This window comes from Dermacentor silvarum, chromosome 5 (genome assembly GCF_013339745.2).
Source record: "Dermacentor silvarum isolate Dsil-2018 chromosome 5, BIME_Dsil_1.4, whole genome shotgun sequence".
NCBI classification, from domain to species: Eukaryota; Metazoa; Arthropoda; class Arachnida; order Ixodida; family Ixodidae; genus Dermacentor; species Dermacentor silvarum.
The window spans coordinates 4,937,225-4,952,807 of NC_051158.1; the positions used below are offsets into that span (position 1 = coordinate 4,937,225).

General features: G+C 46.3%; 1 protein-coding gene across 2 annotated transcripts in view; it reads right to left on the minus strand.

Annotated features, from left to right (window-relative positions):
- LOC119452829 (meiosis regulator and mRNA stability factor 1-like) overlaps positions 1-14,436 on the minus strand; it is a 64,826-nt gene extending 50,390 nt beyond the window's left edge. For both annotated transcript variants that reach the window (XM_049667300.1, XM_037714783.2), the window contains exons 1-5: positions 14,281-14,436; positions 13,637-13,690; positions 7,276-7,590; positions 5,706-5,875; positions 372-538 (exon numbers count right to left, since the gene is read on the minus strand). In XM_049667300.1, the coding sequence (XP_049523257.1) occupies positions 372-538; positions 5,706-5,875; positions 7,276-7,590; positions 13,637-13,661 (677 nt within the window). In that variant the 5' untranslated portion in view covers positions 13,662-13,690; positions 14,281-14,436. The remainder of the gene's footprint in view (positions 1-371; positions 539-5,705; positions 5,876-7,275; positions 7,591-13,636; positions 13,691-14,280) is intronic.
- Between the last annotated feature and the right edge of the window lie 1,147 nt (positions 14,437-15,583).

The window sequence follows — 15,583 nt, forward strand, 5'->3', positions numbered from 1 at the left end:
GAAAGACATGGGTAGGGCTCCCACCTGCGGCAAGTTACTTTTTTCCGACCCCTTTCATTTCCTTTTACCTTATTATTTCTACATTTCAATTAAACATGCTTAATTACCCCTATGCCTTCTCAGGATTAGGTGTGTGTTTCTTCGTGCAATTGTAGCGAAAAGAAAATAAAGAAGAAAAATCAAGCACTTGCATTGCCTAATTTTTTTTTTTGCATTCTTTCAATGGGTATTCTGCTCCTATAGTGCAACTGAAAAGGAGAGCTCTGAGGCTATATTGGGTCGGTATACTTGGCACTTCCCTTTACGCAGCATTCTGTATTTTTTATTTTCCCACGCTTTCTTAGTGAAGCGGAGAAGACGATGGGGCTCACCTGAGAGCTGCATTTGTGGTGGGATATTTCAGAACGGCCGTTCCGCCATTAATGGAGGTCACACGTCCCCCGCAGTTCTCCGACAGCTGCTTCAATCGGCATTTCAGCTTGCCCGGCGACTTGGTTACCGGTAGGTTGGTGACCATCAACTCAAGGCAGTGGACTTCCTGCGTTTGAGCAATGACCAGTTCAGCTTGTCAGCGAAACCCCAATAAAATGAACTATTGAGTACAACACAACGAACAAATTTCAGGCATTGAAGCCTGAGCCCCTCCCCTCCTTGATCAGGAGGGGGGGGGGGGGGGGGCAGGTCTGCATTGTTGCAGCTAACACCTCCATATAAGAAATTATCAGGTACAACAACATCAATCGACCACAGAGGGCGGACGCTTCATGTTGGAAGCTCACCCATTCAGTTTGTGCAGGCAGAACCTCGATGTAACAAGTTACTCGGTCACTCGACTTTTTGGACCGTCATGCTCATGCCAACAATGCCGAATTTTCCACCTCATGAGCCATATAATGCTTTCGCATTAATAAGTTCTTGGAGCAAAACTCCAACGTCCGAGGGAGACCAGTTCTGCCCGGTACAGCCAAAACCTCAATATAACAAATTATAGTGCATGACAAGTGATTTGGAGCTCCACGCAGTGGGCGCGGGGTGACAAATTTGGTTTGTCACAGCTAAGCCTCAATGTAACGAGTAACTGTGGAACCTCAGGGTGAGAAAGTCGCGACTGCAATGGCAAAAAAAAAAAAAAAAAAAAAAGTTCTGTTCAATTCAGAATTTGTTCTAAGTTGGCTATTCTATGTTTCAGCAGTAAAAATTACTTCACAGATTTCCAGAGTGGTCCTGGTGCATAGCGTCTTGTCAATGAACATTTATGCAGAGACTCCCGTAATAAATTTCACGAATAATTACACAATCAAGCGCACTGGCACATGCATTAAACATTGTTGTTGCTGTCCGCGCACAAGTGGGCCTGGCCAGTAAATAATTTGCAAAGTTAACGAGCGTCATACAATTGAGCATTTGCTGTGATTTTATCCTGACAGAATAATCACCACGTTTCATCATGTCAAAACTAAAACGTAAGTAGTAAAAAATGCATCTTCATTATTGCATCTTCATAAAAAGAACTTTAGCAGCATTTGCAGTCTCTAATGCATGCTAGCAAGCAAATGAAAAAAAAAGAAGAGACAAATAAAATTGGCCAGGAACCATCGGAGGACGATATCTAAGTGAAAGCTCCCTAGTAGATCCGTTGAAATGTGGTGCTCGGAACACTTATTTTAGTTAGCTCTGATAGAGTCGACTTCCACTAATTCGATCCTGATGGGAACAACAAAACTGATCAAATTATCCTGCAGGTCGAATTAAACAAGATGCAGAAAAACCGTCAAAACACACAGCTGATTCATTTGACAGTATTTACCCTATTCTAGCACGCCCCCGAATCAAACCCAGCTTTCTATGTGCCCAAGTAGAAAACTAATGCGCACCCAATTTTGTAGCCAGAAAAGTGGGTACGGGTCTAACGTGTGTTGCAGAGTGACAGCTGCATTCCCAAAGTCAGCTTCGCCGCAATACAGCCGTGTTATGCGGCAAAGCATACAAACGCCGCGAACGCGGCTTTTAGCCTAATTTTTCTTGACAAAAAAAAAAAGGGTGGGGGGGGGGGGGGGAGGGGCGTGTTGGAATCGGGTAAATACTGTAATGAGACATTGTGAGCTACCGGTATTACTCTAAAATTTTCCCAGGGCAGGCCGAAAATAGCCGTTTACGATTGCAGATTTGACACATGTTCACCGCATTAGCTGTTCCTTTAGCTCTGCAGAGACAGACGTGGCCGTGGCCAGTAAAGGGGTCGCTATTGAAGTCGCCAAAGGGGTCAGGCTCGTGCATGCCGACTAGCGAAGTTCAAATTATCCGGCAAAGGCCAATGGCAAGATCGAAATAACGAGCGTTTTGGCCCACAGAAATGCATGGGCATCAGCCGGGACCTTTGGTCAGAATCGAATGAATGGAAGTCTACTGGATTATGAAGTGCGCAGGCACTGCAATATTTCACTGCCTTCCCAATCAGCCTGCGTTACAAACCACATTAAAACCCTTGCAAGGACACTTATTGCACACTGGTATCGGAATTGGCCCAGTTTACTCGGCCAGATAAAGTCTTGTGCACTGTGGGGGTGCGCGATTCTCACGCGTCCCATGATGTTGTTTTCCCCACATGTCTCCTGTAGTCCGGCTTCTCTGCGTGGCTAAGCCCGGCGGTGGTTGCGGCGCGTTGCGAGAGATGGCGCTAGTGTCGCGATGCTGCGTAGTGTCGCGATGCTGGCGCCACCGAACGGCGGGGTCACTTGGGGGAAAAGGGTCGGAGGCGCTCTCTCTTTGGCTGGGGATCGGCGACCAACACGCACGAACGCTTCGCGCGTGCGCCGGCCCGCTTCGCGCGACCGTCGCGCGAGGCTTAGAGCGGGACACCGGTATGGACGAACACGGATCGTTCGAGCGCGCCACCGTTCGCGTGACTGTACACGTGAACGACTAGGCGATGGTGTCATAGCATGGGGCGAACGTATTCGCTCGCTATCGGGTCGCGGTGAGTCGGACCTACTTGATTTGTCGCGCGCCCGTGTGAATGTTCAATTGGTTGTAATTCGGCTAGTATGTATTAGTGTATGAAAGGTGCAATAAATGCCCTTTTGATTGTCTGCACTACTGCGTTGTCGTTCCTTTGTCCCAAGAGCACATGTGAGACCCCACATCTGGCTGCCCAACGTGGGGCTCTTGGGGCATCGGACGATAATTTTAAGTTTTGCTCGGTTCGAGATGTTTCAACCGAAGCGTAGTCCTAGCGTGGATTTTGATCGCTAGTGTCGGCGGTGTGCTTTCTTGAGCGTGGCGACGGTTGCTGTAGCGTGTTTGAACATTTCAACATGCTAAGCCTTTTCGCGAGTGTTTTGAAGTACACTCGTCGGTACGAGAGCCACGTGGTCTGCATCCTGGGAGAGCGAGGCCTAGCGCCCGCGGAGCATTGGCAAGCCTGAAGCGAGTGAGTACGGAAGCCTCGTGGGTGGTCCGAATTTCTTATGTAAATAGCTTCTTCTATATCTTTGACTTCGGAAGTCGAGGCTCAGGGAGCCGGGTGGCCGCGGGCCACGGGTGCCGCTACGGGCTGACTGGTATTGCGGCCTGGCACCGGGCGCTCCGACACCGTCTGGGACGGTGGGCGCCGTCAACTCGGATGCTGTGTGCACCGAGCGGAGTAGGACCACCTCACAGAGCTAACGTCTCCTCGCGGCTGCCTGTTCTTGTGCCCATTTTGGGTGGTGTTGTTTTTTTTTTTGGATGCCGGTTGTTGTCAAAAGTAGCGACGCATTAGGCCTAAGGCTTAACAAAGCCGCCTGTCGCACGTCGAGGGACACAACCTGGTGGACCGTGGTGTTGAGATGTCGCACATTGCTTCCCTCATTAGTTCGCCTCGCACGAATTGACGAATTGAAATTACTCGTTCGACAAAAGACAACAAGCTTTGTTCACGTGAACTTAGCATCTGAAATGCCACCCGAAATTTTTGCTAGCCGAATTGAACATCGTACCACGTGGGCGATGCGTATGCCGAATTCCTCTCCCTTGCACTACTTTAGTGTTTGTCGAGTGCGTTGAGTGTACGCAGCGTGAGCGGAGTCACCCCTGGTTTGCTGTCACCTGCACATCGTCAGCGCTGCTGCCCCGGACTTCAATCGAGCTACCCCAGGCTTTGGAGATGCCTGTGGTCAATTCGGCGCAGCGACTTCGGCGGCCGCCAATGTCCGGCTCGCAGCCCTCGGCGGCTGGGAAAAGAGCCGGCAGTCACCAACGGCTACTGCGGCTCTCGTCAGCGGGGCGCGAGCGACGCTTGCTCGTGCCGACTTCTGCGTCGCCGTTTCCGGAGTCCAGGGCTGGAGTCGTGCCATCGAATCTGCAGACGTGGTGCTGTGACCAACGGATGCCAGCGGTGAACCCCGGAGTCAATGTCGGCTCGCACGTTGTGGATAGTGCGTGGACATTTACTCGGCGGCGCCACTGTCGCATGTACTAACTTTTGTTCGCGACGCGCGCGTTGATAGGCCTTGTGACATGTTTCGCCGGCGTATGTGTAGTGATTTAAGGTTGGGGGGATGTGGGGATACTTTTGTTCGCGACGCGCGCGTTGATAGGCCTTGTGACATGTTTCGCCGGCGTATGTGTAGTGATTTAAGGTTGGGGGGATGTGGGGGTGCGCGATTCTCACGCGTCCCATGATGTTGTTTTCCCCACATGTCTCCTGTAGTCCGGCTTCTCTGCGTGGCTAAGCCCGGCGGTGGTTGCGGCGCGTTGCGAGAGATGGCGCTAGTGTCGCGATGCTGCGTAGTGTCGCGATGCTGGCGCCACCGAACGGCGGGGTCACTTGGGGGAAAAGGGTCGGAGGCGCTCTCTCTTTGGCTGGGGATCGGCGACCAACACGCACGAACGCTTCGCGCGTGCGCCGGCCCGCTTCGCGCGACCGTCGCGCGAGGCTTAGAGCGGGACACCGGTATGGACGAACACGGATCGTTCGAGCGCGCCACCGTTCGCGTGACTGTACACGTGAACGACTAGGCGATGGTGTCATAGCATGGGGCGAACGTATTCGCTCGCTATCGGGTCGCGGTGAGTCGGACCTACTTGATTTGTCGCGCGCCCGTGTGAATGTTCAATTGGTTGTAATTCGGCTAGTATGTATTAGTGTATGAAAGGTGCAATAAATGCCCTTTTGATTGTCTGCACTACTGCGTTGTCGTTCCTTTGTCCCAAGAGCACATGTGAGACCCCACAGCACTCAAAGTTTAGGGAAAAGTCCCAAGAAAGCTTAGCTTTAATAGAAAAAAAAGTTATTCCAAGAATCCCACGCTCGCATGGGAATCGGTGTTGAAGGGAGCTTTCATACCGCGCCTTGCTCAATGCACACACTGATCCCATTTTGTTCACTTGTTTTTCTCCCTACTCGGCAGACTTGCTCCCTTCTCTGTAGTTGATTTCTTCCATTTTCTGTTTCCGGCTTCTTCACTTCTTGCCTCTTGTTCTGATTCTCTATTCAGGCGCGCACCTAGGGGCACATGTTCCTTCTAAGACACTGGCCAAGAATGGGCGTACACCCAGTGTAACATGCCCAGATAAACATACCCAGTGGCTAAATAAGTTGTCTACTCGGCAAGAGAGCACCCAAAAAATTCAAGGAAGAGGCAAAGAATGCTTCGCTTCAAGACATACTGAAGCCAAAAGAACAACAACAACAACAACAACAAAGTGGGCCGCCCCACGCTCACCTCACGACGCGGGGTGCGGAAAGGCACCCCCGATGCCACTTGGGCAAAGCTGTAGGACTCGTGGGCACACGCAGTTAAGGCCTCAGGGGCGGAGCCTCCGTGCACCAGCACCACGCGGATCTGCCGACGATGTCGGAAGTCCGACAGGTCCGTCGAAAAGTTGACGTCTCCTGCGTCAACCCAAGCGGAAGCAGCAGTTACCACGACTGGCCCAGAGGGAACCTCAAGAAATGGCGTAATTGCCTGAGGGGATGAAATTGAGCTTCTCTGTTATTATTTTTTTTCCTTACTTTTTCCACCTTGCCGATTTCCCCAGAACTGATTTTGACATATTCAGCATCCCTGCGCTTTGAATTGTTGATTAATTCGGCTTCCCATTCATCCCTTAGGTGCTTAAGGTTTTTTTCCGAAGTGTACCAAATTTCTGTCTAAGTAAAAGATTAGCAGGCTTCAGATTCAAATGGCGCATATTGGTAATATGTTGCTGAACACACTACATTTCTTGATCTGAATATTGAAAGAAAATTAATAGTTGTACTAATTAGTGATTCGGACTCCACCAAATAAAACTTCATTGGAAGCTCTTGAATTACTGCATGATTCGAAAACCATGAGTGCTTCCTATGATGGCCGGTCATGTTGTAAAACAAGAGATGTGAGCTCATAGACATGAAGCAACACCGGCAGACATTAGACAGGTAAGCCTTATCACTCTACTTGTAAACGCGCGCGCGCGTGCGCACACACACACACACACACACACACAAAAAGGTTGTCAGGCAATTTCAGTTTAATCAACTTATGTTTGACAGCCCAACCAGTCATTACAGGGGGTTTCCCCATTCAAGTTACCACAGTGATAGAAATTTTTGATGCAGCACTGCTTGGCCACAGCAAGCAGTGTGAAAAGGCACCCAGACAACTTTACTTGGACATGGTAACTTAAAGGTTAAAGATCAACTGCAATGAAATTTCCCTTTGGCTAGATTGGTTATGAATGAGTAGCATATATCCCATTAAAGCAATCTTAGCAAAGCTGTTAAGATAGAAATTGCCAAATTTTCTTATTGGCAGTCGTTAAATAGCACTTGAGTAGATGACGCGTGCACCTGGCGGTCAGCAGGTACAGTCACACCTCGTTATAACGAAGTCGCAACTGACACAAAAATAGCTTCATTATATCCGGTATTCGTTATAAACTTACATCTGTTACACAGTAATAGCAACGAGATAATTATTCACTTTGTTATATATGATAATTCGTTCTATCCGTGTTCGTTATATCGAGGCTCACCACATACCATAGCCTCCGAGCTCTTCAGCCATCTCCAAATCTCACAGGTCGTACTGAGGAGCCATTGCTGGTATTCAACATTCCAGGTTCTGTGTCATTTCTGGTTCTGGCACATCGTTGCAGATAAAAGACAATCGCATTGCAAAACACGCGAAGCGAGGCTTCCAAGACCGCACTACTTGCATAGCCTCTGCAGCGTTGCCTGCCAAGCACGAAACGGAGTGCACGCACCCAGACATCAACAACTGGCGGAGCCCGCAAATAACGAACACTGACCTGATATGAGCACGAGCGTGGCGGGGCTTCCGTGAATGTCGACGAACCGCCGCATGCACTGCTTGAGCTTGTCGTCAGCGGCATTCTTGCTCACGGCGTTGATGTGCACCACTGTGACCTGGGCCAGGTTCAATTCCTGCACCACCTCGGGCAGCTCCTTGCGAATGTCGCAGACGCACAAGAATTCGGCCTCCGCATGGCCCGTGAAGAAGAGCTGCCTGATGCGGCCGACTAGCGCAGTGGCCGACTTTCCGCGCGGCACGTGGCAGTTTTCGATGTCCCAGAAAACGCCGATGGGGACCTGGCCTTGAATGTCTGAAAAAAAAAACGTGCAACGTTAACGTCACAGTGTCTTTGTGATTGTTTGTTCACTTATTTATTTTATTTTTATGCACCTACATCGCCTGTACAGAGATTAAAGCGGGGCATAAACAAAGAAACAAGCGACAAAGTAAAGATTAAGCACATAGTACGCATTAAAAAGCATAATTTGAAGAATATAAGATAACTTGAGAGGCAACACTATCCCCCTTCATGATTGTATGAGGAAAGAATAATGAAATACGTCACCCTTTGAAGAAACATTTTCATATAGTTTTTAAGCTTGACCTCGTCTTTCACATATACATGTTAGCTCATTAAAGTATTTCTCATTCTGACTCTGCGACGATAAATAGTATGGAGTAATTTAGGTCGTATGTTCTTTTTACATTTGTTAATTTGGCAAATAAAGTTTACATTTACATTCTGTCAGACTAAGCGCCCTACTATCATTATTCAGCACAAAACCAACAGACTGCAGTGCCAACAGACTCTACGCAAGTTACATAAACTGCGAAACTAAACAAGACGTGTGGACCCAATCTTAACCCTTTACGGTCGTGCATTGCAGCCCATCCCAATACACATGAATATCAGGTTATGGTAAGCTGTCTAGAAGCACCCGTGCGCATTTGCTTGTGCTGGTTTCTTCTTTCTGTTTGTTGAGCTGCCTTTCAGAAGCTTTTTCAACTGTTGATAATTGTACTTAGCGGCGTCCGAGTACGAGGTGAAAACATCTTAGTAACACACTTGCATGGAAATTTTTAAGCGCTTTTCGTGACGCAATGCACAGAAAGAATGTTGATGTTTTTTCCCCATGTGTTTTATAACTTACATAAGTTTAGGAAATCTGAAGGTGACTTTACTGCAGAAGAGGTATACATTCCGCATTGAGATGACCAGCAAACATCTTTGAATGAACACATTCAAGAAGGAAGTGGCAACGAGTACCCTCGAGGAAACAGTTTTTGTGATAATTACCCACCACGTGATAATGGCCGGATATTGTACACGAGCTTCCGAAATAAAGGAAATTTTCTTAAATAGATAACTCCTTTAGAGTTTTTCCTGCACATATGCATTTTCCACATGACGTGTTGCAATATAGTTCCTGACCAGACAACCGCAAAGACTGTAAATGTCTATGACTACAAAGGTTTAACATAGTAAACAAATAAGCAAGTATGTTAATCTGTGTGCTTGCAGAAGCAAGAAAAGGAAGGTTCTAAACAGATTCGGAGAGCTCTACAAGACCTGTCTCAGCAATAGCTGCTAAGACACACTTGCAATCAGAGGAATCAGCAACTATCATCGCAATGTACTAATCACAGTGATCCTGCTTTATGTACATTTCCTGTTTTTTGCAACCTTATCCTTCAAAGACTCTTTTTTTTCCACAATTGTTCACTGTTGTTGTCTAGTTGACATTAATAAAAACTACACGCAACCATCATTATTTACAAGCTGATAGTCATGCAGTTAGTTTTCTCATTATGCCTTTTTGTTCCAGTTCCATTTTCTTCTACATAATCAGATAAGCCTCTTTTGCATACGTGCATTATTTTGACAGTCCTACAAATAAATAACGAAGTAAACACACTGCAGCAGATGGCAGAGCAGTGCAATAAATTATAATATAATGAATTCAGTGAAAGTAAGAAAGCAAATGAAAATACTGCTGAGCACAGTATTAATTTTGGATGCAAGTAGAGACAAATTATGAAGTAGAGTTTCTCCACTTGGAAGATAACTTCAAACGACAGCTATCTAATTGTCAAAATTCTAACGAATTTTAACCCCAATACATGAGGTAATGTGCAGATACAACAAACCAAAAGAATGAGCTTGACTGGCTGATAGGAGTTAAAAAGCATGACTGGGAGATAAAGAATCTTCTAAGAACACTTTCAATCCAAAAATTCTCTATGATGGCAATAATAAAAGGCTTTACTCTGCCATTAATGAGAATTTTGTTATCAAAAGGAAGAATGGAGATTAATTCACTTCGCTTTTACGGGATTATGACACTGAACAAGCACCTACTTTGACAAGCATCACCTAAATAAGCAATGTCATGATGTTCATGTCTTAAAAGACCACTTGAGAAATGAATGTACCGTGTGTCATAGAACCTGTCAACACTATTCATGCATATCAAATAGCTTTTAACAGAATTTTCCAAACGAAAAGTGCTGCAGTGAACCTGGCTTTCACAAGATTACTTAGCATGATGTGACGGTCAGCTGAGTAATGCGAGTAACTAAGTAGGCGGTGATACATTGGTTTACCACAATGACTATGAAATTACTTAACTCTGCATATGCGAACCAGCCTCTTCACTAACACATGATTGAAAAACTATGGAGCACACGACAAACGAGTACTGTGATTAGCACAGTGATTACTGCAATACTTTGTACTTTTTTCATGTTCAAAATCACTGTTTCCCATGAGTTAAATAGATAGGAATAAAAAAAATTGGCCTGCCATCCCCATTCTGCGAAAGTGAATCTCCAGCGCAGCTGTATCAAACACTACACATGGTCGAGCATGGTATTCATGCTGTTCTTCTGGTGCATTTAATTACCATAGTCTACCCATGACGGTCTTAGAATGAACTGAACGAGTTGCTAGACAGATCTCCCTTTTATATATGAAAGCGTGGTGACGTCACTAAGTGTATATATATATATGCCCGACTGCAAAGAAAGATATTCCGTTTGCCTTCAATTGTGAACCTGGCATTTTGTATTTACGCCACGAATTTTCCGACCAACGTGAGGTACACAGCTTCGCTGTAAAAATTATGCGTGGCTCTGCTACCGCAAACACCAGAGACCAGCGGAGCTGGGGAAAGCCTAGTAAAGTAGTGGCAAACCACACACACTTAGTTTCCTGGCGCTCAGGATTTCTTGGCGATGTTCTGCGTAGTATCGTGATGAATTCAACCGGCCACGTTCACAAGCCTCCGGATCTTCATTTATTCGCCTAAGCGAACTCTCAGCTTCCCTCAATCTAAACTCGGTATGTTCTCTTCTGCGACGCTTGGTTTCAGATTCCCTAGCTCCCGCTTCAGTCTTTCGGAAGCAACTAGTGTCCATTTGGCTGGTGGAAACCACGACCTACTGTACTACTGACCTGACCAGCGAGCAGAACGCCAGCGCGCCTGTTCTAGCTCATATTTCTGCCACTACGAGCCTTATGGCGCTCTTAGTTACCCCATCTGCGCTGCACTTTTGTTGTCGTCTGCTCGCACCAAGCCGCGATGTTTGCGTAGGTATGCACTTTGTACGACTAAGAAAATGAGCAAAAGTACGTTGATTGAGTAAAATCAACAATATGCCGCACTGCTACGTGACTTTGTGTAAATCACGGCAAGGTAAGACGCCTGGCATACGCCTTATACTAGTTCCCAATGTACGCAGCTGGATGAAAAAAATGGATCAAGGCATGCAGTTTCTAGAAAAGGTGAGGCTGCCCTAGTGTTATTTGGAGTGCCGAAAATGCAGCTACATGCCTCAAATTGTTATACGTAGGTGTTCTACGAAAAAACGCCCTAGCACTTAGCGGCATTTCCCGAATACCTTCGCCAGCGGTATCAAATTCACATTGCGAGTATGCAGGGGCAAGGGTTGCACGATATATTTTTGCAACAAACATTCGTGCAAATAAGTTGTGCCTCAGAAAAAACATGTATTACCACTGGTGGCTTATCACGTACATTTTCATTATATATACGTCTCTCTTAAGGGCCCGACATCCCCACAATCAAGTTCAGATTGGAAGCATATAGCCTTTACTTCACTTGAGATGGTTTTAGGCCAGAATATGACATAAAGACTGAAGGCAAGGTGTACTGCTTTCCATACTTCTATCCATTGTAACCTAGGTGCACGTGCGGCATCTGCCGTACCAAAAGCGAGCCGCGTACAAACAGATGCACGAGCGAAGTTGACGGTGCCCAGACTTGCACACTGGGCCTTGGAATTTTATTGCAGATTGTAGAGTTTCTTGAATGGTACAATGCACCTTAGACACTCTCTGGGCCCCAAAATAATTCTTAAAGGGTCCCGAACAAATCTAGCAACATGAAAACATTCAGCGCCAGCTTTCTAGTAAGAGCCGCAGAAGATAAAGCGATATTTCAGTGGTGCGTGGAAAGCTATGTAGCTATAGGTCCCATGCTCTACCATCTTAGCTGCGACTGTGGGGATCATTGTGGCATGGAAAGGTGGGCTGCCGTACCGTGAGACAGGAGTTCTTCTCTGTATACATGCATGAGGTAGATGCTAAAGCTTATGCGCTATTGCCGGATTAAGAAAGAAAAAAAAAATCATTTCAACTGCCCTCAAGCGACCGCTGGAAATAGTATTTACACAGGAGGGCTCTACCTGAAGAGCGCATAATAAGGTTCGCTAAGCTCGTGCACGACAAGTAAGCCCATTTGACACTTGCAGGATCAACAAAACAAAGAAAGAAACGTGCGCAACATCAGTTATTTGCTGAAGAACCGAATAGTGCACCAGTTTTGGTGCAGTTGCTTCTTTTGTAAATAAACGCTTTGAAATGTTGGCTGAAGTTCACATAAACATTCTCACTGTCACAAACATTACAATAAATCAAAATATGCCTAAATTTGACCACGGTGCGTGAGTGAAGCACTTGTACAGCACACCCTCGTGTGCTGTAATTTTGCACGTCGATGCTCAGGAGGGGTAACTCGAGCGCCCCCTTAGCGGCGAAGTCTGGAACGAGAACCAGCGCAGGCAGCTCCATAGAAAGCCGTCAGCTGAGCAAGTCAGTATTTGAGTCGGTGGTGGTCGAAACCTGCTGAGCCGACGCTAGAGGCATAGGTAAAAGAGGGGTGAAGGAAAAGGAATTCTGTAAGCTAGTACAGGGGTTTGTGCTCAGTAGGATAGTTTATGCGACGCCTTATATGAAGTTGTACGCGACGATAAAAGTCAAGGTGGATGCTATGATTAGGCAGGCGTATAAGGCAGCCCTTGGGCTGTCTAACAATGCGCCTACCGAAAGGCTGCTTACATTAGGGGTGCATAACACCCTGGAAGAACTACGGGAGGCACACTTGATGATGCAGCTCGCTAGGCTTTCGAAAACGAAATCGGGCAGGGACATATTGGAGAGGATCGGCATTGGGGTTGAGGCTCCTGCCGGGGACATGAAAACTCAGGTGCGGCGGGAACTCCACAAGACCTTATACATAAAGCCTTTGTCCAAGAATATGCATCCGATACATCATGAGGAACGCAGGAAGGCAAGAGCTATAGCTTTACATGCTAAGCACGTGAAGTACAACGGGGCAGTCTATGTAGATGTCGCGGAGTACAAGGACAAGGATGCATTGGTGATTGCAGTGGTGGACGGACGGGGGCGCTCGGTCACCTCTGGATCGGTCAAAACCCGCTCCTCAGAAACTGCAGAGGAAGCGGCAATAACGCTAGCTATAACTAATATTGAATCTGATCTGATTCTCAGCAATTCAAAAACAGCCATCCGAAATTTGGCGAGGGGCAGGATATCTGTCACGGCGGCACGATTGCTGAATCGGGCCACGAGACGAGGGACTAGGTAGGTGGAAATTGTCTGGGTACCTGCACACTCTGGGAATCCTAGGAACGAGGCGGCTCACATGAATGCTCGAGGTTTCGTCAGCCGAGCAGGTGAGCTGATCGTTCCAGGGAGGTCCACGAGAGATGGGCTGGTGTCTTTTCACGACATTAGAAACCATTATAAACAGGGGCGGAGGATTTATCCGCTGATTGGCTGGCTTAGCAAAACCGGTCGAACCGATTGGCTCGCTAGAAAAATCGCTCGAATCATCAAACGCGACATGTACTAGGTCATGCGAAAGTGATCACCGAAAGAGTGATCGTCCATGAATGCCACCCCAGTTCCAGCGTCTAAGCATACATGTTTATCCCAATGCAACGCACTTGACCCTGTATCTTGCGACGACTGCGCGAGAGTACGGTTAAACTTAGCATCCGATCAGATATAAAAGATTATCGGATAACACTACCTTTCTTGCTGTCCAAGGCCTGCATACTTCATCAAGTTGAGAGAACAGCTGTGGCTGGAATGAAATAAGAAAAAACACTTTTTATGTTGGTGTCGTACACCGTTCCCTTACGATCATTAAACCACACCACAATTATCAACATGAATCGCAGGATAAATTTACGTTCTGACACACCTGGAAGAAAGTTCGAACACGTACTCGTCATAACGGTCGAGCGGACTAAAGTGATCGCATTGCCAACGACCGAAGCAAATTTCGAACGCCAGATGGGCGTCTGAACAGCAAACATTATCTGGCGAAAATCGCAAACCGCTTGTGTACAGACGAGCTGTAACTCACAGGTGGGACAAGGAATAAACATTAAGAAATTGAATAATAGTCTTAAGGTGTCTCTACACAATGTCAACACACAACCAAAGCCGTTGTCACCATGCCACTAGCTTAGCAGGAACAAGACGCTAATTAGGACTTCGCTGCGAGGACGGCTCAAGCAAAGCCACACACCAAGAAATCGCAAGGAAAAACCGTCATATCTCATTTCTGTTGTTCTTTTAAGAACTTTTGGCAATAAACAATCGATGGTAAATTCCTGCGTGCGTATCGCTTCTGATCAGGGCGGAAAGATGTTAAAAACGGAAACTTACCGTGGGTGGAATAATGATTCGTTTATCGTGATAAGCACGCACAAGCACGGGGTATGTTTGGCACAACTTGCTGGCGACTGCGCTGCGGATGGAAGATGACCGGACAAAGTCTTCGCCGCAACTGCTTATCCCCACAACGAACGCACGGCATCCATTTTGTCACGGACTGTGCTGGTGTCGATATCCGTGCTGTAAAATACCGTTGTTCGCGTGGTTTTGTTGTATCGTTTAGCACTGATTTCCTCAACAAAAGTTCAGAAAAAAATCTTCTAATATCAAATATGTGAGAGAAATTTACGCAGATAACGTGATCTGTGTGCTATGAGCGTATCCTTGATCGCCAGCGTGAACAGGTCAGACGCGGGAAATTCAAGCTGACCGTTTTTCTTGCTCCGTTATTTAACTTTCCTTCTAGCAACGATAGCTGCAAAAAGCACCGTAGCGCTTCGTTATCGTTTACGTTATGCTGACTTAACTTTGTCATACAGTTTTGTCATACAGTCTACAGTCATACAGGTAAGAAACGGTTTTGTTTGCATGTGAGCCTGCTGGTGTCATCCTGAAACTGGTGTCATCCTGAGAATTCGTTCCAAGTGGATCCGCCTTGCGAACTCCAAAGGCTAGAATTTGTAAATTACAATATAAGGTAATTAGTTAGAAACTTAATTAGTGAATTTTTGCTAATTTGTCGATTATGCATTTAAATTTTTTTTGTGCAAGTAATGTCCGCCTATTCGAGTAGGCCAGCTCATGAACTATAAATGTGCTATCTGCCACAGACAACCTTTCAACATTTTGAAAGTGTTCGCTGAAACACCCGGTATATGGCAGCCTAACGAACTCCTATATCTGGCACAAAGTCGTAGCACGAAGTTTTAGCTGGGGGGTTCCTCTCTAAACATGGAAACGAAGAAATAGTTCTTCTCGGCAACCACAGCACCGATTTTGATGAAACTTGTTGCATTAAAGGAAAACTTAAAATCTACTGACTGTAGGATGCGGATTTTTTTATTTAGGTTGTCTATTTTTGATAAACGTTGAAAATTGAAAACTTTTTTTTTTTTGAAAAACGAAGTCTCCAAGTCAGCAATGAAAGACAATATTACACTTCTGTAAATTGCACCTAATAACACATCTAAAGCAGCCCAAATCGATGCCTTATTGATCCATTTGAAATACACCAATAATAATTGTAAGTGGAACTTTTGCTCAACTACTGTAAACATTGTACCGAATTGGCCCCAAGCTAAAGCTGGCGACTTGTGGGTTGGTTTGCTTTACAACAGCCTCGAATGCCCACGGT